The sequence below is a fragment of the Citrus sinensis genome, chromosome 5, assembly GCF_022201045.2.
Source record: "Citrus sinensis cultivar Valencia sweet orange chromosome 5, DVS_A1.0, whole genome shotgun sequence".
Taxonomy (NCBI): domain Eukaryota; kingdom Viridiplantae; phylum Streptophyta; class Magnoliopsida; order Sapindales; family Rutaceae; genus Citrus; species Citrus sinensis.
Genome location: NC_068560.1, coordinates 9,055,636 through 9,077,099, shown reverse-complemented (window position 1 = coordinate 9,077,099; position 21,464 = coordinate 9,055,636). Strand labels below are relative to the sequence as shown.

The 21,464-nt window shown below is 32.5% G+C and overlaps 3 protein-coding genes across 4 annotated transcripts; 1 reads left to right on the top strand and 2 right to left on the bottom strand.

Moving 5' to 3' along the window:
* Positions 1-236: 236 nt before the first annotated feature.
* LOC102615474 (probable 3-hydroxyisobutyrate dehydrogenase-like 2, mitochondrial) lies at positions 237-1,512 on the bottom strand. The gene has a single exon (XM_006471032.4). It carries the CDS (start codon positions 1,429-1,431, stop codon positions 511-513), a length of 921 nt encoding a protein of 306 aa, XP_006471095.2. The 5' UTR covers positions 1,432-1,512; the 3' UTR covers positions 237-510.
* A 1,039-nt stretch (positions 1,513-2,551) lies between these two features.
* LOC102615777 (probable 3-hydroxyisobutyrate dehydrogenase-like 3, mitochondrial) lies at positions 2,552-3,862 on the bottom strand. Its single transcript, XM_006471033.4, has one exon. It carries the CDS (start codon positions 3,646-3,648, stop codon positions 2,725-2,727), a length of 924 nt encoding a protein of 307 aa, XP_006471096.2. The 5' UTR covers positions 3,649-3,862; the 3' UTR covers positions 2,552-2,724.
* Positions 3,863-9,088: 5,226 nt separating this feature from the next.
* Positions 9,089-13,357, top strand: LOC102616079 (cocosin 1-like). 2 transcript variants are annotated; one of them, XM_006471035.4, is made up of 4 exons: positions 9,089-9,244; positions 9,383-9,587; positions 11,921-12,665; positions 13,013-13,357. In XM_006471035.4, the coding sequence occupies exons 2-4, from the start codon at positions 9,389-9,391 to the stop codon at positions 13,164-13,166; spliced, it is 1,098 nt and encodes a 365-aa protein (XP_006471098.2). In that variant the 5' UTR covers positions 9,089-9,244; positions 9,383-9,388; the 3' UTR covers positions 13,167-13,357. The 2 variants fall into 2 exon arrangements, with proteins under 2 accessions (XP_006471098.2, XP_006471097.2); XM_006471034.4 differs by having other exon boundaries at positions 9,100-9,258.
* The last annotated feature ends 8,107 nt before the right edge of the window (positions 13,358-21,464 follow it).

The window sequence follows — 21,464 nt, the reverse complement described above, 5'->3', positions numbered from 1 at the left end:
ATGCCAAAGGACATTTTAAGTTTACCCCAAAACTTCAGCAAAACCCGAAGGTCTAACAATTGAAGGAATACCCCATTCCTTGGAACATAAGTTATGGTAACCCCAATGATTCAAAAAACTCAAATCATGGTATATTGCTCAACAGCTATGATCTTAACAAAGAAGCCCATAGTATGGAAAACATGCATTGTGGTCAAAGACTCAAAGTCACATGATAAAACTTCGAGAAACCAGAATAGAAAACTTATAAATGAAATTCTCTCAAAATATCAAGCTCTGTTCTGCTTCTCAATGCTTTTGATTTTACAAATGTGTATATGCACAATAATTACTGAACCCCCTCCATCCAAGGGCTAGCCCATGAATATGCCTAATACATCATTTTACTCCAATATACATATATCCACACAGTCTATACATAACACCACTGAAATACTTGTAAATCAAGCTTAAGGTAGCTCAAGTCACATCCAAGATTCAATATATATTTACACAATCAAAAATAAGAACTTACTTACCATTGATCCTCTCAATAACAGATACAAGCCCTTGTGTGCCCAACTTGCCATCACCATTAGCCACCATAGCCGAAAACAACTGTTTGCCCAATGCAGCACCGGGCAACACAACCACTCTCTCATCCTCACTTTCCTCAACAACATCAACACCCATTCCCATGTCCTTCACCATATACTCAGCAAACCCGCCAGGCCTAAAGTCCTTCTTTATCATTCTCTCCCCATACAACTCCATGGCCATTGATCCCGCTGCACCTCCCTTTATAGCATCCATCCATTTTCTCACATCCAACCCCGCTTTATCAGCAAACACCAAACCTTCACTCAGTCCCAACAAGTTTGCTCCCACCACAATCTGATTCGCAATTTTACAGCTTTGCCCACAACCCGCCTCGCCCATAAACGTAGGCTTCCCCAGAACCTCAAACAACGGAGTCAGCCACTGCACAACAGCACTATCACCAGCAGCAAATATAGCTAATTTCCCATCTCGGGCGCCAATGTCGCCTCCGGATACGGGTGCGTCAACAGCCCAGCAATCTTTCTCTCTTGCGACTTTGAATATTTCCCGCGCGAGGGCAGGGTGACTGCTCGTGGTGTCAACGTAGACGGCGCCGGGGTTGAGGCCAGAAACGATGCCGTCGGGATCGAGGGCAATTGATCGAACGTCTTGTGGGGTGCCCACCATGGAGAAGACAACGCCGCTTGATTTGGCGACGTCGAACGGTGAAGCGGCGAGAGTGGCGCCTTGTGATTGGAGCTGAAGGGCTTTTGATGAGGTGCGAGCGTAGACGGTGACGGAGTAGCCGGCGGAGAGAAGGCGGGAAGCCATGGCGTTGCCCATTACGCCGATCCCGATCCAGCCGATGCGGGTCTTGCTGGGAGTAATGGGCTTTGGATAAGGAGTTTCCATATTTGCAGAGTTGATGAGTGAGAGAGAAGATGGACTTTGGGGAGTGAAAAATGAAGTGAGCTTGTGAGGGCGTGCACCATAACTCATGGGAATCCACGTTAGGAAAATTTATACCGTTTGATTCGGTGTTAATCTAATCAACGGTTATGAGTTAATTGGATTTCATGTAGAGACTTCATAAATTTTGATCTTCACTCATTAAAAAAAGTGATCTTATATATTTCTATGTAAATTTTTAAAATTATATTTTAAATAGTTTATTAGTCATGTGTGCACTGTTATTTACGGGAAAATGTACTTTTCATCCGGAGAGTTTAATGTAATAACTTATTTTATCTTTATTTTTTAAATAATAATTTAAAATATTCTTTCTTTAACTCACCGTTAGTGTAAAACCGTTAACTAGTAATTCATTAAGGGCAAAATATGATTTTTCATTAAAGTGATATAAACTATATTAAAATAATTGTTTTACACAATTAAATAACACTACAAAGTATACAAAATTCATTAACTTTTTCTTAAATAAAATCAACGATGATATAGTTTGATATAGTCATTGAATAATTGTCATAAGGAACAAACTGTAATTAACACAATATCTTTAAATCATTAGAAGAAAAACTCAAAAATACCATCAATTTTTATGTGCATGTACTAAATATCTTCTTTATCTTCAATTCAATTCAAGTCATTTTACAGTGTAATTAGATAGTATACTTATATAAATAAAAAATTGTGATATTTTTAGTACTTAGATCTAGGGTTTACAGGGTTTTCATGCCGCAAAAATATAAAGAAGTGAAAAAAGAAAAGCTTGAAATATAAGTTTTTCATCTTTTTCAGTATTTTGTGTTTAGTGAAATTAGATAAAATTATTTTTATTTATATATTAATTTTTATTTATTTTTCCAATTTTCTCTTTGATGAAATTTTTTTTTTTACCTTTAATCAATTACTAACAAATGATATTCAACTAATGCTGAATTAACGATGTTTTAGACTATTATTTAAAAGGTAAAGATAAAATAAGCTATTGCATGAAACGGTATGGATGAGAATGATTTTTTCCCGTTATTTACTTTATAGAATATGATTGCGTGTATAGAAATCGATGGTGTTACCTCAAAAACTAAATTAAATTAATTCCACCGCCTTCCCAAAAATCCCCCACTTGAAAGAATTGGAAAAAAAGAAGACTGAATAAGAAACTTGAAGGGAAACAAAAGTGCTAAAGAAACTAACAAAGCTCCTCCTCATCATCATAGTCATCTTAATTGTTTCTAATTATTGCTAATTAATGCCATTGAGCCTTTCTATAACAGTAATGACACCTTGAAGGCCAAGCTTGGCATCCCCATTAGCAATCATGCCGATAAACAGCTGCTTACACAATGCAGCTCCAGGCAAAGCCACCACTTCACCTTCATCTTCTTCCACGAAGTTCAAGCCAATCCCAAAATCCTTCACCAAATACTCCGCAAACCCACCGGGCCTAAAGTCTCTCTCAATCATCTTCTCCCCGAACAGCTCCATTATCTTATTCACCGCCGGTCCGCCTTTCAAGCCCGCCAGAACCTTGCCAAGGTCCAGCCCGGCCCGCCCCGCGAACGTCAGAGCTTCGCTCAGCCCAACCAAGTTCGCACTCCCCACTATCTGATTCCCTATCTTGCAGCTCTGCCCGCATCCGGCTCCTCCAACGTACGTGCATTTGCCCATTACCTCAAACAACGGCAACAGCCATTCAACAATGCGGCTGTCCCCGCCGGCCATTATAGCAAGCTTGCCTTCTCGTGCCCCGGCGTCAGCTCCTGAAACCGGCGCGTCGACGGCCCAGCAGAGTTTCCCACCCGCCGCGTTTGATATTTCACGTGCGAGGCTGGGGCTGCTGGTCGTCATGTCGACAGTGACACCTCCCGGGTTTAGCCCGGAGAGGACGCCGGTGGGACCGATGACGACGGACCGGACGTCCGGGGGCCCGCCAATGATGGTGAAAACGACGTCACAGGATTGAGCAAGGTGTTGCGGGGAGGTGGCGAGGAAGGCGCCTTGGGATTGGAGGTGAAGGGCCTTCGATGGGTTGCGAGCGAAGACGGTGAGAAAGTAGCCGGCGGCGAGCAGGCGGGAGGCCATGGGGGAGCCCATGAGGCCTATGCCGATCCAGCCGATGCGGGTTGTCGATGGAGATATGGGTGTTGTTGGATAAGGGGCTTCCATCGATTTTGGAGAGCTTTGAAGTACAGAGAGAGTGAGAGTTCGGAGATGAAGATCTGATCAGAAAATGATCAGAGAACTTTAGTGGTACACTTTTTTTTTTTTATTTTGTGAATAGGTGTTGGTGATAGCAAGTTGCTTGGTCACACCACATGCTTCTAGTCTAATTTTTTTAAAAAGATATGAGAAGTCGCATTGGGTACATTGGGATGGTATTTGTTTAATTAATCACTTTCCCTATTCTCTGCATCTAGCCCGAGATAAAAAACTTATTGTTTCTGTCACTTCCTTCAAAAATTCACTCGCTTCCTATGTACATATTTATAAATTACATTCTTCTTTGCGGAGTTCATAAAGTTTTTGTGAGGCCATTTGAAACAAAATAAAACAAAATTATACATGTCTACGGATAGTAAAATGAGAGTTTGGGCTGAGCTTTTCTAAATATAGGCTCAAATCCATTTTAGGAGAAGCATAAGGACTAGGCTTGGGCTGAACTCGTGCCGAGTTTGGACTTTTTTTTTTTATTGTTTATAAACCTAAAATGAATTAGTAATTAACAAGGTGTTATAATTAATAATAAATTAAAGAAAATAAATATTTTAAAATAAAAATAATAAATAAATATAATGAAATAAATAAAAGTTTAGAGATTTAATTTAATTTTTTTATTTAATTCAAACACCCTTTTAATTAATTAACACTTAGAGAGAGTTTAGTATTATAATTTTAAATTTTCTGAATCATGACTGATTTATGAATTAGAGATTTGAGTTTTTATTTATTTATTTTTCTATTTTTTAAATTTCAATTTATTATTCTAAACAATTTTTTTTTCTTAAATAGAGGGTAACTAGTCTTGACTCGGGCATTTTTTCTTAATCTCTTGTTTAGACCCTCATTTGAAAGGCTAACCCAAAACTTGCAAGCCTAGGTCAAGCTGGCCCTAACTTTTTTACCCATCCTATACATATAATAAACATATTCATCTATATATCGCATTATGAATTGATATTTTTACCGATTATAATAACCTTGGCCTAACAATTGAATAGATATTATCTTTTTTGGGCACACAATAAATGAACAAAAAGTTAATGAATTCTTTAAAAGAAAATTTATCTACTGACCACATGCTTTTTTTAAAATATAAATATCTTTTCTTTTTTTGCTGAGTTTCACCTAAAATTACATTTTCTTACGCTCATCTACTTCTGTTTTCATGTTGTTCAAACCTTATTGATGTCATAAGGATAAAATTATCAATTGACCCTGCCCTAAAAGAAAAAAAAAATTCACATAGTTTTTTAGCTTCTTCCTACCTCTCAAAATGCTTTGTTTCAGCACAATTAAATTCTTTATTTCATAATTAGTCAATCATCAATAGAGATCGAAGAAAGTAAATGGCATCAGGATGGGGAATCAACGGCAACAAAGGGAGGTGCTATGATTTCTGGATTGGCTTCAACGAATGAATGTTGCACTGTAGAGAGCCGAAGGGTTTTTCTATCCTTCGTGAGGATTACCTTGAGTGCCTTCACCTCTCCAAAGAGTTCTGCGAAGAGATCGGATTTATAAGGAGTAGTAGTGTAAAATAAGGGCAGCTGCAAGAAAGACCAAGGGTGAAGATGTCATTGATAATCATCATAATTTAATCAATCATTGTTTTAATTTGAAGAATAAACAATGTGGAGATGTTCAAACTCACCTAATTTCTTTGTTTTCCCTAGAATAGACCTGTATTTTTGTTTTGTTGTATGTAATGAAGTCAATGTTCATACCTTTATTTGCAATTAGCAATTAGATTGACACCACCATTTTCTTCACATTACATCACATCATTATTATGCCAAGAAAGAATAATATCCCCAAACCCTATTTGCAACTCCTCCCAATCACCCTCCTCAAACTCCGACAGCGTGCCACTACAGCCATTATTATCCACCACTTTCACTCCACCATAAGCATTTCAGTAGCAATCTCCATTGAAACGTCAACAAGCAACACCATTTTCCCTAGATTCCCTAGTCCAACAGCATATCTCTTTCCCTTCTCCACTATGTACCCCAACCTCTCACCGATCTCCATCCCTTTTTCTACCACCAGTAGCTCGATCTCAATTAATGGTCGTGCTGCCAGCGGCTCGAGCCTCAAAGATCTACTATCCGTTATCGAGCTCCTACAGCTAGTCGCGATTTCTTCAATTACTGGATTGAGTTTGGGATTAGGTTTTGGCCAGCCACAACTTCTCTATTTTTTTTTTCATTTATTTAGGGCAAAACTGTAATTTTACATTTGGAGCAAATATAGTTATTTGTCCAATTTTCTATTAGTTCTCCTAACAGCATGCAGACAGAAGTGAATGGGTGTAAGAAAATATAAGTTCAAGTGGAATTAAGCAAAATATGTATATATATATATATATATGTTTATTTTTTAAAAAGTTGAAAGAAAAAGATGGTTGGTGGATAATTTTTCTTTTTAAAATAGTCAGGCTATTTTGGAACTGTGAAATTAAGTTATTGTAACTTCCTTCTTGTTGGTAAAAGAAAATTGATAAGGAACCAAACATTTGGAAAAAAAAAAAATCTAATATTCTTTAGTAATTTCAACACAATGATAATAATATTGTCTATTTTCGAGTGATTTTTTATTTTTCCACTTAGGCTGCGTTTGACACACCGTATTATATTGTTTAGCTGTATTGCTTTACGATATATTGCATTAAGGTGTACTAAGCTGTAATGCTATATCATATTTGGTGCAATATGTACTGTATTATATGTAATAGTATTTTATATCATTATTTATAGCAGTATTAATTTAAATTAATATTATTCAAATTTATTTATTTTTAAAATTTATTATTAGTTATATTAAATTCTTTAAAAATAATTAATTTTTATATATTAATTATTATAATATAATTAAATAATAGATTATTCAATTATATTTTGAATATAATAATAATACAATATTATTAATAATAAATTATTAATTTATATTATTAATTATACCGTAAAAATAAAAGAAAATAAAAATTAATATTTATATGATACTATTTTAAATTGAAAATTTATATTTATTTATTATTAGAATAAATTAAAAAAAAAAAAAAACCCTAATGCAACAACTTACTGCAGCCAAATATAACAGTGCAACCTCATGTAACGAGGAGTGGGAAACACCCTCTTAGAAGACCCACAAATTGAAGGTTAAAGAAACAAGAAAAAGAAATTAAAAAAAGAATAGAAGCCTAAATTTTCAAACATTAGAATTTGAAGTAATGATCTTCAATTGTTTGCCATGCATTGAAGATTGAATACGTCATGGTAAAAGGTCAGAGATATCATGCAAAACAACTTATACGAGAGATTTGACCACTTAAACAACTTTATGGTCGTAGCGAATGGTCAACTCTCATTTGCATGATTTAGAATTATCTCATAATTGACGCCGTCACCCAACACATGCAAAAAAGAATAATGAACTTTTACTAAAGAACTACCATTTTGGCCCGACGAGTACAAATACCATTCCATGGAGTACAGGCTATTTCACACGGTCATACTAGCAATGACGGATCCGGTGCTATGCCGAACTCATGAAAGACTATTTTTTGTGAACTTGTTTCAATCGTGGATCAACTTTTGGGCTCGAGTTATGTTGATGGACTCGTATAATTGCACAAAGGTCCCTGTCAACGTGAATCTTCTGTCTAATTCACTGCATGTTGCAAGTAAAGCCAAACTATCAAATTGCGGCGCGCATCAAGCGGCGGCCTACGTACCAGTTCAATAATGGCAAAAACCCAAAAGACTCCAAGATGGGAGTTCAAATCAATCACGTAACGATCATGTAGTTAATCAATAACGAAGTACATGATTGAAAAAACAAAATATTTTCCCCAACCTTCGTGTGAGTAGGATTTGAAGCAAGTGGTTTTATAAGTTAAACTGTAAATAAAATTTGAGGCATTGAAAACCTACCTTACCACTTAAAAAATTAAGGAAAAAAAAAACCTTAAGTATGAAGGGCAAATAAACTTAAGCTTACATAGCTGGTAATTATATTCAAGTGCATAATTAGTTGAAGGTCATGGGACATTTCGAATAAGAAAATCTTTGTTTATTTATTTATTTAGAGTTTTATTTCTTTAAAATTTCCATGTCTATTTTCGTTTGGCATAATTAAAAGTTAATTGTCTGAAGGGTATATTCTAGGTTTGCCACACAATTATTAACTTAGGCCCTATTTGGGATATAGTACTAAGGTATTTGGTGTGATGAAAATATATTATATTTTTAATAATTTTTTTAAAATTTGTATTTAAAAGTTATTTTTACCATATGCTATTAACTTTTATGTTATAGGTGCAACTTTTTTTTTCCACATAAATATAACTTAAAAATTACAGCATCTCAATATAAAATTGAGTGTTAGTCCCTGTATTTTAAAAAATTATCAAAAATATATTTGTCGTTATCTTCATCACTTTTGGATCTAATTTAATTTTAAGGCTAAGATTGAATTTTTTATTTTATAAAACTAGAAATTCATATGAATTTGATAGGCAACAGTTGAAAAATATAGAATTGTTAATTTTAGTGATTTCTTGAAATAAAAATATTAACTGCCAAATGTAAAAACAATATATTTATATTTCTACTTCACCTTTTTTTTTTTAAATAATCATGGTTCAATATTTATGTTAAGGATGTTATTTTTTATTAACAGAGAATAATTGCTTGGCTAATAATATGAACTTGAGACCACCTTTGATTCTTGAGTTAACTTTTGATCATGAGTTAATTACCCTTGAGCTCCTATACGCTATAAGAACCAAACTCGCTCATGAATATACCAAAAGACATGGGCATTTATATTTAAATATTAAAGTTACACATCAAAACTCAGTGACTAATAGAAAGTTACCAAGAAAAACATTTAATCTTTTGCCGCCCAAAATTTAATTGTCCAAAAACAAATGCAGCAGTTCGTTTTAAATGCTGTTGTTGTCAATCAATCAGTGTGATTAAATGCTGCTGCTCTGTTGCGTCAATTGTGCCTCACACGAGATGCTGGAAATCCTTCAGCAATGGCCATATTTGCTTCTAGCTCAGACTGTCTTTTATGACTTGTTAACCTTACCATATATCATCAACTAGTACACGCAAACAAAAAACGCATATGACAAAAACCCTATGGAGAGTTGAGATTTTATTTGGGGAATGCATGAATGAACGAGGCAACTTGTACGGAAGATTTTATTTAATGGTCACATGTTAAAGGCCAGACGAAGTTAATGGACCATTCATTAACAAATTATGTTGGTTTTTATTTGTCGGTGCATAGAGATAGTCATTTTGATGGACAAATAATTGTCAAATCCAGATGTTGTCGGTGTCATTTGCAAATTATTTGCGGATGAAATAAAAAGGCAAAAGTTTAATTTGACTACAAGGGAAGGTAAAAAAAAAGATAAGATAACGTCTGGGAAATATCCTTATCGTTCCTCAGTATCTTTCTATAAGTACTCGTGAAGTCATTTGGCTCTTTTCAAATTAGAAACTATACTCCTATCATTTTCTTCAAAGAGGTATGCTATTGAGTGTAAGTTTTAAGTTCTCATCCACTAAAAATATGAAATTTTCTTTTATCTGTCTATCTATGATGATGATTATTAGCTTTATTTATTAATTTTGTTTATTATAACTGTGTTAATTAATTTGTAAAGGACTTGATGGCTATGGATTTATCACCAATATTTGCCAACAAGAAGATTTTTGAGGGAGAAGGTGGATCATACTACAGCTGGCCAGGTACTGAATCTAATTTGCTTGGTGAATCCAAGGTTGGTGCAGGCATCCTACTTTTGAAGCCCGGAGGATTTGCTCTTCCCCATTATGCTGATTGCTCCAAAGTTGGCTATGTTCTTCAGGGTGCGTGCATGCGAGCTATCATTTAATTTTATCGTCTACTCATTTTCCTTTTTCTTTCTATATATGCATATTTTTCATATTGATTTTTGTGTCGGCCCACAATGGATTTTACCTTTGTTATGAATAATGTTAAGCATTCTAACATCTAAATTTTAATTTGAATTCCAATAGATATGATTTTCATCCATGGTAAGATAATTAAATAATTTTACTAACTATAAAATTAGTTATCTAATAAATGAATGATATATGACATTAGAATTCAAATTAAGACTTTTAAAATAGGTCTTTAATTTCGTGAGAGAACCTTTACATTTACAATGGTTCGAGCCCCCATAAAAATATTATGAGAGTCAGTTTCAGTCCTCCCTTAAGATATCAGTTGTAATTTATGTATTACAATATTAAAAAAAAGTTAAGACTCTTTAGGAGCTATAAAATTTATTATCCAATAAATAAATAATATGTAACCTTGAAATTCAAGTTAAGAGTCAAATTTTAGCATTCCCAACGTTATTGTTTTATTATTTGTCCATGGTCTTGATATACGACATATGTACACAGGGCCAAGCTAGGATTTTTTGTTAGGTGAGCTAATTTTTTTTTTCCTCCCTCTTTTATTGGTACTGTATATCGCTATATGAATTTGTTAGGAATTTAAATAGACTACAAATTGGTCACAATTTTTCTTTCAATGTCTTTGTTGTTGTACTTAGGACCAGATAAATTCGGGTTTAAATCGAGTTCGGATTAATCCAATCGGATTTCAAATTAATCGAATTGGAAAAAAAGTCATCTAAAATTAATTGGATTGGATAAAAACTGAGGTCAAGTTCGGATCAGATCTAACTTGAGTGATATTATTTTTAGGCAAGCAATAGAGAGAATTTGTTTCTAATTTTTGTTATAAACAAAATCAAACTCAAAAGCATGTGCTTTTCAATTTTTGGTCCCAGACTAGTGTACTGAAATAACATTACAGAGTACTTCCATTGAAGTACATCTAGGATTCAGCAACACCTTCAACTATTTCGACTCACTCTCAAGCCCGCAACGTAATAGATTTTCATTTTTCCTCACTAATTTTTCAACAAACAAACAAAAAATAAAATAAAATATACTAAAGAATGTGCGGCAACGGCAGTTGAGGTGAGGTCGCCTGGTGGGGAGGCACGATGAAATCAGAGGCTGATGGTTTGGTACAGTGGACAGCGGTGGTGCAGTTTGGCCATTTGGTTTTGCAGTGAACAGTGGCGGCTTGGTAGTGGTGACAGGTGAATTGGGAATGAAAAATGCTAACCAGAGAGAAAGTGAGAGAAATAGTGAAAAAAAAAAGGTAGAAAAAGAGTGGGTGAATACAGAGAAAGAGGATTAATTTCTCTCAGTTTTTTCTCAATTTTCCATCTACTTAGCACCACTTGCCGATTTAGGGTTTTAGTTTTGGAGTTTGGAAAGTGGTGGCGGCTTAAGCTTGTCTGTCCGGGTGCAGAGAAATTAGGTTTTTGAGTTTATTTTTATCTTTGTGATTTTGTCTTTTTCTTGGTTTGTGGCGGCGGCTTTTGTGGGCTTGGGGCTTTGTGTAATTGTGTGTGTGAGTGAGGCTTTTTTTCCACGTGGGTGTGTGGGGTGTCTTTTGATTTTTTTTTTTATTTGATCCAATCCGATTACAATCCCATGTGATTGGGGTTGACTCTCAATCCACATCTAATCTGACTTTAAAATATTAAGGTGGGGTTGGGTCTTGTCGGATTATTTACAATCCCATCCCTAATTGTACTTGTGTATATAATTAATAAATAAAATGTGTATTTCATTTTCTAATGTGTGCCTAATTTATTTTCAATCTATTTTAATTATTATTTGGCTTTGGTTAAAACTTTTGTTTTTATAATTATATAATTAAAGATTTAAATTATTTATTTTAAAAAGGGGCCGGGGCAGATTATTAAGTTAAAAAGAAAAAAAAATTGAAGGTGGGAAAAAAAAAGTAATTTAATTTGGTGGGTATGGTGAGTTATAGGGTTTTGGATTATATTTATATGGCCCGTTTTCAAATTGGTATGAATGACAAACTTAAAAGTTAGTATCGAGTGGCAAAGTTTGGATAAAATAGTGACAAATATATAAATGAAACTAAAAATTTCCCTAAATTTGCAGCCCGTCCCGACCAACACATGGCCTCACCTCTGTATGTACATATCATAGTGTGCTTGACTGAAAATGATCTGCATGTGATTCCTATTATGATTCCATATAACCAATTTCATCATTTTCACTTGAATCGACTGAGCTGGTTGTGTTTGATTTTAAAATTTTCTTCTCTACACATTCAGGCGAACTTGGAGTAGCTGGGATGGTATTGCCCAATGACCAGAAGCATTCACAAGAGGAGATAGTTTTAGGTCTTCGGAAAGGTGATGTAATACCTGTGCCCCTCGGATCAGCCTCATGGTGGTACAATAATGGCAGTTCTGATGTTGTCATTGTATTTGTCGGCGAAACATCGAGGGCTTATGTTCCCGGAGAATTTAGCTACTTCTTGTTGACTGGAGCTCAGGGCATCTTGGGTGGTTTCTCCTCTGAATTCACAGGCCGAGCATATAATATGAATGAAAATGAAGCAAAAATCCTAGCTAAAAGCCAGACCGGTGTCTTGATTATCAAGCTAGGTCAAGATGAAAGTAAAAAAATACCATTGCCTCATCAGCATGGCAATGCTAACTTAATGGTCAATAACTTTGCTAATTTTCCGGCTGATTTTTGTGTCAAAAAAGCAGGGATGGTTACTTCATTTACAGGAAGCAATTTCCCTTTTCTTGAACAAGTTGGACTAAGTTGCACAATTTTGAAACTTGATGCTAATGCTATGCTTTCACCAACATACACTGCTGATTCGGTTCAAGTTTTCTATGTTGTCAAAGGCAGTGGCAAGGCGCAAATTGTAGGCCTCAACGCTAAGCTTGTCTTGGATAGCGAAGTTGAAGCTGGCCAACTGCTTGTGGTGCCAAGATGTTTTGTGGTTGCCATAATTGCCGGACCTGAAGGAATTGAGTGTTTCTCTATCACAACTTCTACCCGGTAAGCAAGAGTTTTGCCCCCTTTCTTCTTCTTCTTCTTCTTCTTTTAATTTATTTTAAAGAGTAATGATTTAGCGAGCGACAATGCTCGTCTTATGGTGAGCGACAGTAACTTATGTCACTACTTAATTAATTCATAACTTTATCACATTTTATTCAAAATCACAGGATTCTATCACGTGTCTATATGTTTACCATATGGTCGACATTGATGATTACTAAATCATTTCCTTATTTTAAATGACCATAATTTTTAGATCTAACTAATTAATTAAAATGATAATGCACAAGCTAGCATATTCGTTTGCTCTAAATTAATCATTACTGTTTAAATTAACATGTTAATAGGCCTGCTCTCGGAAAGTTGGGTGGTAAGCAATCGGTGATGAATGGTTTTTCAGCCTCGGTAGTAAAATTGGCTCTTAATGTGAATGAAGAGTTTCTCAAGTTCTTTAAGGCAAAAGTGGCCACGAGCGAAATACTCATCCCTCCAAAGTTTTAATTACGTTGGTTTCTGCACCCAATTGGATCGTATCACTGTGGGTTTCTCTCTCTTTTTTTTTTTTTGGAATAAATGCGGGTATTTTTTTTCAGAATCACTGTGGGTTTCTTAATACTGTATTAACTGCAAAATCGCTTCAGATTTAAATGAATAAATCAACGTTATTTATTTTATTATGTTATTCTATTGTTCAGTGGTGTATTTGATTATTTGAACTTCAGATAGCTTTATTTTGATGTCCACCTTAATTCGAATAATGTATGGGTTAAAAAATTAATTTAAAACTTATCACCCTTCTATCTTTTTTAAACTAAAATTTAATATACATATATAGCTCAAAATGAAATTATGAGATTCACGTACTCCCTTAGTAGAAATAGAATAAGTATATAAAAATATATCAAAAGGTAAGGGCGGCACGGTCTCTTGAATTAACTTAATACGACATTTTACAACATCCTCAGTTTGGGATAGGGTGGCAATGGGTACCATGCATTGTAAGTGTGTCATTATAAAAAATGCACCCGTAAAAAGTTTAAATTACTAAATCTGTTCGTACCCTACAGTGGATTTTTATCTTTATTTTTTACAAAAAATCCGTCCGTTGTGGGTTGTAACAGTTACCTATAGATTTTCACATTGAAAATCACAAATATTAAAAATATTTTCAATAATATATAAAAATTCAAATTATATCATTCAAACTATAAATTTATAACAGTAGCCTAAAACATCTGCATAAAATACTTAATTCTATATTTTATTTATGTAAATAAAAAATTAAAATTTCAACATTAGACAAATACAAAAAATGTTTCTGTTGTAGGTAAATCAAAATCATTAGGATCAATACCTTATTTTATCTTTTAATCAATACACAAGTATTTTTAACAAGTAAATTTTGTAAATTGCCATTAACAATTAATTAAACAATTAAAAACCCAACTTTAGTAAGCAATCACTTAATTCAAGTCATCAAAGTAAAAAAAAAAATTAATTTGATCAATTTTGTGTGTGTGTGTGTGTGTGTCATTAAATATCTTTAATGTAATGTTTATGATTAAAATTAAAAAATAAAAAATTACCCCCAAAAAATGCGGGTTGGCGGATACCTCCACTCCAAACTCATCTACAACCGACAAAATTACCCACGGCGGGTGAGTTTCTATGAGTGAGTTTACGGATAATTTTGCCATCCCTAGTCTTATCAACTGGGGTTCATAAATATATCTATGGAAAATTTTGGATAATCTCCTAGTGAAATTAGAATCTTTAAACATCTCTCAAATTATTGTAAACTTTAACTCACCATCATTTTTGTTCAAAAGATTAAAAATGAAAAAAAAATTATCTTCTTATTTAAAATAGGGATAAGTTGAGATTTATAATGGTTTGGGGTATTTTGAAAAATGTCATTTCTTGAGGAGTAATATGAAATTAACCTTATATCTATCAATTTCTTACGGGCAGGGATAAATTCAAATCAACAAAATGTTTTTGACAATCAATTAATTAAATCCTTCTTACAACCTTTTTTTTTTAATTTTTAACGTAGGTTTCTTTGACCATTCTAGTTAGCTTAACATAAATTTTATTTGACTATCTCATAAAATGGCCAAATTGCCCTAGCAAATATATGTTATTGTATCTAATAGTTTAGGTATTTAATTTTTTTGACAAATAATCTAACATTTTTAAATGATATATAATAATTTATAATATCTTACATGTAAATGACAATAACTTTTACAGTCCATTTATATGAGTATTGCACCAAAACAACATTATGTAAGTTTAATATTATTTATGAGGATAGATAAGTAAAAATAGTACTTTTCAAATACTTCATTCGCATTCGTGGAAAAAAAAACCAAATATATAATTTATATATTTAAATTTATTTATATTTAAATGTAAATTCAGATACATTCACATTTCACATAAAAAAAACTAATGTTAATGAATTACTTAATTAGTTTGATTATACATAAGTGTTTGTGGAAAGAAAACACTAACAAGACAAAAATGCTGATAAAAGGAATACTAAGGGTGCGTTTGGGATTGAGGTTGGGCAGCTGTAACTTAAAAGGTATAGCACTAAAGTGTTTGATAAACACTAACTGTTGTAGCTTTTAAGGTATGTTGATATAATTTCTCACTTGTATAATACAAAATCTATTATATCTTTAATAATTTTATCAAAATTATTATTTAAAATTTACATTTACTATATATTATTAACTTTTATTTCATAGTTACAACTTTTTTTCCACAGCAACTGTAGCTTAAAAGCTACAGCACCTCAATTTCAAACACACCCTAAAAAGGGTTTGTTTTACCATGTTAGCAATTAAGTGACTAAGCCAGACCCGCTTTAACGTTTTTGTTAACGTTCGGTCTAATTTTGAGTTCAAAGTCTTGTAGAAATTACTAATTTATTTTTTAAAAATTGTTTTGTTTACAGGCCTGCAATTGGAGAGGTTGCTAGCAAGCAATCTGTGTTGAATGTCTTTTCAACTTCAGCTCTTCAATCCTCTCTGAATGCAGCTTCAGAATTCGTAATACTTTTCAAAAAGAAGGTGGCTCCAATGAGTTAATTAGCAGATTAATTTTTTAAAAAAAAAATCTGTGTGCATGTTTGCTAATTAACAATTACATGATTTGTTTGAGAATAAATTGAATGATGGTCCAAATATTAATGTTCATTAAATAGGGGAGGAACCACATCTTTTTACACATTAAAGAATCTGTGTAGTTTTGTTTATTGAACATGAGATTCAATGTGATATGAACAGCATATATAAAGTGTCATAATTTATGCGGCCAGTATTAAATGTAAATAGTTATTAATCTCAACGATCCCAAACGTAAAATTTTGTAACACAATTATCTCATTATTTACATAAATTATTGAAGTAGAAAGGAGGCTTTAGATCCTTATAACCTTAAATTTGTTGCGATATTTGACTGCGGATCCAAACATCAATTCCTTTCTCACCAACCAAATAATTAATTAACCATCGTAAAATCTAATGTTATGAAGTTGAGAAGTTCCCACAATGAGTGTAAAATTTGGTGATCTCCAATTAGCTAGGAAGCGCCCCTCGACTAATTAAGTGGTTTCATGGTAAAAAGAGAAAACGATCATAATGTCCTTTGTGTTGTAATTATTGAGGGTATAAAATAAACAATAATTGAATTAAAGGAAAGGGAGATTACACCAATAAGCCATAAGAAGCTTTTATTCCTCTTCTGCATTTTCTGAATAATTGTACAACTATAGTGATTATTGCCCCTATATGTAGTGATTTGTAACCAATGAAAGTTAGCCACATATATAAGGACAAGACACCCACACCTGATCTAATTTTTCTTAGCTGAGTTAACAAAACAGCTCTAAAAGTTTTGGTCCACCAAATAGCTTGGCCAATTAGCTAATATTAGCATAGCTATTTGGCTAATAAAATCCAGTAAATGAGATCACGCATGCAAACGGTGTGCACTTTGTTGTTAAAGCAGCTACCACAACACTCCCCCTTCCCATGCCCCACTTCATAATAACTGTACTTCACCTTTAGTAAAGAAAAGTTCAGTGGGATAAGAATCTAAGCAAAAGAACTATACATTCACGAATCATACATTGGTATTGGACGTGCTTCAGAACTCTCATTAAAATTCTTTACTAATAAAAATTTAATAGAAAAATCTAGTCAAAGGAAAAAAAGAGTACAATACACCCGTGTCTAGTTAAGGTGTAGAAGTCCTTCACTTGTAAGATAGTGCTCCCCTTGATGAGTACTCCTCTCGATGGGGGCTCTCCCTAATGACCAACTCAATAGTTTGTTTGAATGGCGCATTTCTATCTTCTCAAATATTGATGTGGTTAGAGCTTTAGCAATTATATCTGCAAAATTATTTATGGAGTGTACCTCCTTAATATTAATCTTCTTGTTTGTTGTATCTCATGAGTGTAGAAGAATTTTAGTGACGTATGTGGTTAGAGCTTTTGTAACTATACATGCAGCATTATCTTTAAATATAACTATTGGGACATCCACACTTAAAAATAATTTATAAGCACTTTGGATATGATGGATAACAAGGTAGCCATATGAATTCTTTACTTGCTTCATGCAATGCTAGAATCTTATAGTGATTGGAGGATGTAGCAACAAGAGTTTGCTTCACGGATTTCCAAGAAATCATTGTTCCATTATAAATAAAAACATATCCCGTTTGCAAACAAGCTTTATCGAGATCAGATATATAAGCTAAATTTTTGTAATCAACAAGACCTAAATTTTTCATTAGTTCAATAGAATAACATAAACCCAAATCAATAATTCCTTGAAGATAGTGAAAATACATTTATGCTATGTTTACTTTCTGGAGTGTGAGTAAGAAGTGTGTATTCCTCCTACTCCAGTGTTTACTTCAACAAATTAGCTCCGGATTGAGAATCCCACTCCGTGGACCTCACTCATTTTTGGAGTGGGGAGTGGGACCACTCCCACATCTCCCTTTTCTACCGTTTTTAATTTAATTTAATTTTATATTTTATATTTAATAAAATAAAATAAATAATATTATATTTATTTGATTAATATTATTACATTTATTTTAAAAATAATAGTACTAATTTATTTAATATTAATAATAAATAATAATAAATAGTTTATTCTAAGAAAATATTAATTTTGTACTAAATAATATTATATTATTATTTATATAATAATAAATTTAATATAATTATATTAAATAAAATAAAATAATGTTTCATTTTATATTTACTCTTCTTTTTTACTCTCTTTTTATTAAATTTACTATAATTAAATTTAATAAATATTTAAATAATATTATATTTATTTAAATATTATTATTATATTTAACTAAATAATAATTTGGTTTGATTCTAAGTCTAAATTACTTAAAAATAATAATATCATATTAATAGAGAATTAATAATATTACTATATACCATCTTTATTTGAAAATATAATATTATTATATTTATTTAAAAATATTAGTATTATATTTTTTAAATATTAATCATTAATAATTAATACTAATAAATAGTTTATATTAAGAAAATATTAATTTCATACTATGTTAATAGTAAAAATATTTCAATTATATTGCCCTTATCAATAATTTTTAATTTATATAATTAAAATTAAAATTAATAAAAAATTGTGATGTTCATAATTAAGAATATTAATAATTTATTATAAATTTATAAATATAATAAAATAAATGTTTATTCATTAAATATATTTTTTATTAACTTTGTAATTAAAAACTATAATTATTTAAATAAGGATAAAATTGTAATTTGAAACTATTTACTCCCAATCTAAGACAAAGTTAACACATAAATTGAATTCTGATCTTCATTCCATGCTTCTATTTCAATGTAAGTAAACAACCTACTCCCACTCCCACTCCCACTCCACACTCCCAATCTTAGGATTCTCACTCCTCAGGATTCCCAATCCAATCCAAAAAGTAAACGCTACCTTAATATTATTCTAATATCATCTAGTTTGGTTTAGAACTAAGCCTTGCCTACATGTTTACTAAAAAAGCTATGTCTAGTTTAGTACATTGGGTTAAATACATTAGAGCACCAATGGCATTCACATATGATAGTTTTCCTAAATCTTTCATTTCAAACTCCCTTATTAAATAATGAACAAACTTTTGAATATCTTCAAGAGTGCAAATTAAGCTCATATCATCATCATAGACTGATACAATAGCAAATCTAGATTATGACTTCTTCGTGAATAGATAAAGACATATAAGACCATTAACGTATCATTCCTTGATCAAGTACTCATTGAGTCGATTATACCACATGGATCCAAATTGTTTCAATCCGTATAAATATTTATGTAGTTTTATAGAACACCAGCTATGATGTGGTGACTAAGATGCTTCAAGGATTTATATATATTACCATCTAATGATCCATATAGATAAGTGGTGGCCACATCTATAAGATCCATATATCAAGCTGTTCAAACACAACCAAATTAATCAAGAATCATAATGTAATTACACTTGTTACTAGTGAATGTGTTTCCGCACAATCAATACTAGCTCTCTGTAAGAAATCTTGTGCAATGAGTTGTGCTAAAGACCTCGTTCTTTTTGTTATGTTTCTAAACAAATACCCATTTATATCCAATAGGTTCAATATCCAACAGGTGTTTGGACTACAACTCCAAAAATATCACATATGGATAAAAAGATCAACTCAACATGAATTACTTCTTCCCATTTAAGCCGATCATGGTCTCACTCTATATTCATTCGAACTATGGTTGAATATCATCATTTATTAAATCAATAGCTATTGTCAATGAAAAAACATTTTTGATGGTTATTTTTTTATGATTCCACACTTTCTATACGTGAGCAAAATTTGTAGATTTTCCTTCATTCTTAGCTACATCAAGGGCTTGGTCCATATTTGAGGTATTTGCCTCTTTAGTATGCAGTATCAATGTAGAGACATAGGTCTCACCAAGGAGCTTTTGCTCTAAAGGTCCTTACAGCCTAATCACTAACAATAATATGATCTTGACATTTTGTTTTTCTTTTTCGCTCAATATTATCTTTTGAACCAAGTGGTTTGCCACACTTTAAGTGTGCCATAAACGATTCATCAATTTCTAAGTAATTATACAAAATCAAATGATTGTTACCCATGTAAATAATGATTTGTGACCAATGAAAGTTTGCAATATGTAAGGATAAGATACCCAAACTTGATTTAATTTTTCTTATCTGATTGAACAAAAAAGCTTTAATAGTCTTCTAAATAGCTTAGCCAATTAGTTAATATTAGTATAGTTATTGGGCTGATCAATCGAGTAAGATGAGATCATGCATGCCAATAGTGTGCACTTGGTGGAAAGCCACCAATATCATAACACTTGAAAAATATTTTGAACATTGCTGTATAGTAGGGTAAAAGGGTAAAGGATAGGAAAGAAGCCCTATTACCTCTTAGGTTTCAAGAACTATCCGTTTTAGTCCCCTGTAAAAAATAGACCATAACCAAAAGTGACTATTTTAGGAAGATCGTAAAGGTCCAATAGGACACTTGGCCTGAAAATTTTGGGCCATAACCCAAGTTTTAGGCTAAAAAGTCGGGCTAAGGGTCAAAGTATCGAGGCTCAACCCTATTAGGGCCAAGTTAAGGCATTGTCAAAAAGTCTTGACTTGACTCTTAGCCCAATAATTAATTATTATGTTTGAAAAACAAACAAATTCGCAACACACATGCATTACAGTATTACGCATACACATTACTCATGTGGGACACAGCACATACGCATTACAATTTAGTTTTTTAAAATATTTAAACTATTAAAATATTTTATATGTAAACAAAAACAAAAAAAAAAAGGAACCGTTGCCCTTGCCCATTGTGAGTGCAGTGCAATGCAATGACTAGTGCCTTTTGTTTTGCTTTTTGTAGTGTAGGTGGTCCCATAGGGTAATTGAAAAAAAAATCAATAAATAATAATTTTTTAAAATCTTTGAAAAAAATGATCAGCCTCGGATGAAGCTCAAGCTTGATCCTGACCCAATAAGGGTTGAGGCCTGAGCCCGACCCCATTACCATCCTTAACTAAGAGTGCTTAATAAATCCTTTTAGTAAAGAAAGAGAAGGAATCTCACTAGTCCAGCTTAACAAAGAGCTACATTTCAACCTAATGACCATGAGAATTGGGATAGCAAATTGATGGTCCAAGCCCAGCTTTTCCAAGTCCAAACCCAAGCGCATGTTAGGGAAAATATAGGGGTTTGGGCCTGAGCTTGAGCCAGACCCATTCGAGCTGGAGCCAGGCTGAGGCCCAACCTAGGCTTCCACATACTTTTTTAATTATTTTGAAATTATTGTAAATCTATGATGAGTTAATAATTAAAAAAAGTTTTTTTTATAATTAATAATGAATTAAAAAATAATTATTTTAAAAAATGAAGCAAAATAAAAACTTATAGATTTAATGTTATAATTTTAATTTTTTTGAATCATCATTAATTACTTTTTCTGTTATTCTTATAGATTTTAATTTATATATTTATATTTCTTAAAAAATAGAAGGCCAGACTTTGTTTGAACAGGTTTTCTTAAGTCCTTACTCAAGCTTTGATATGGAAGGTCGACCCAAATTTTTTGCTAAGCCTACATCAGAATTAAATGGAGATGAAATAATGATCCACATAAGGGAGTCTAGGGGTGGCAAAACGAATAATCAAATCGAATCCTAAATGAATTGGATC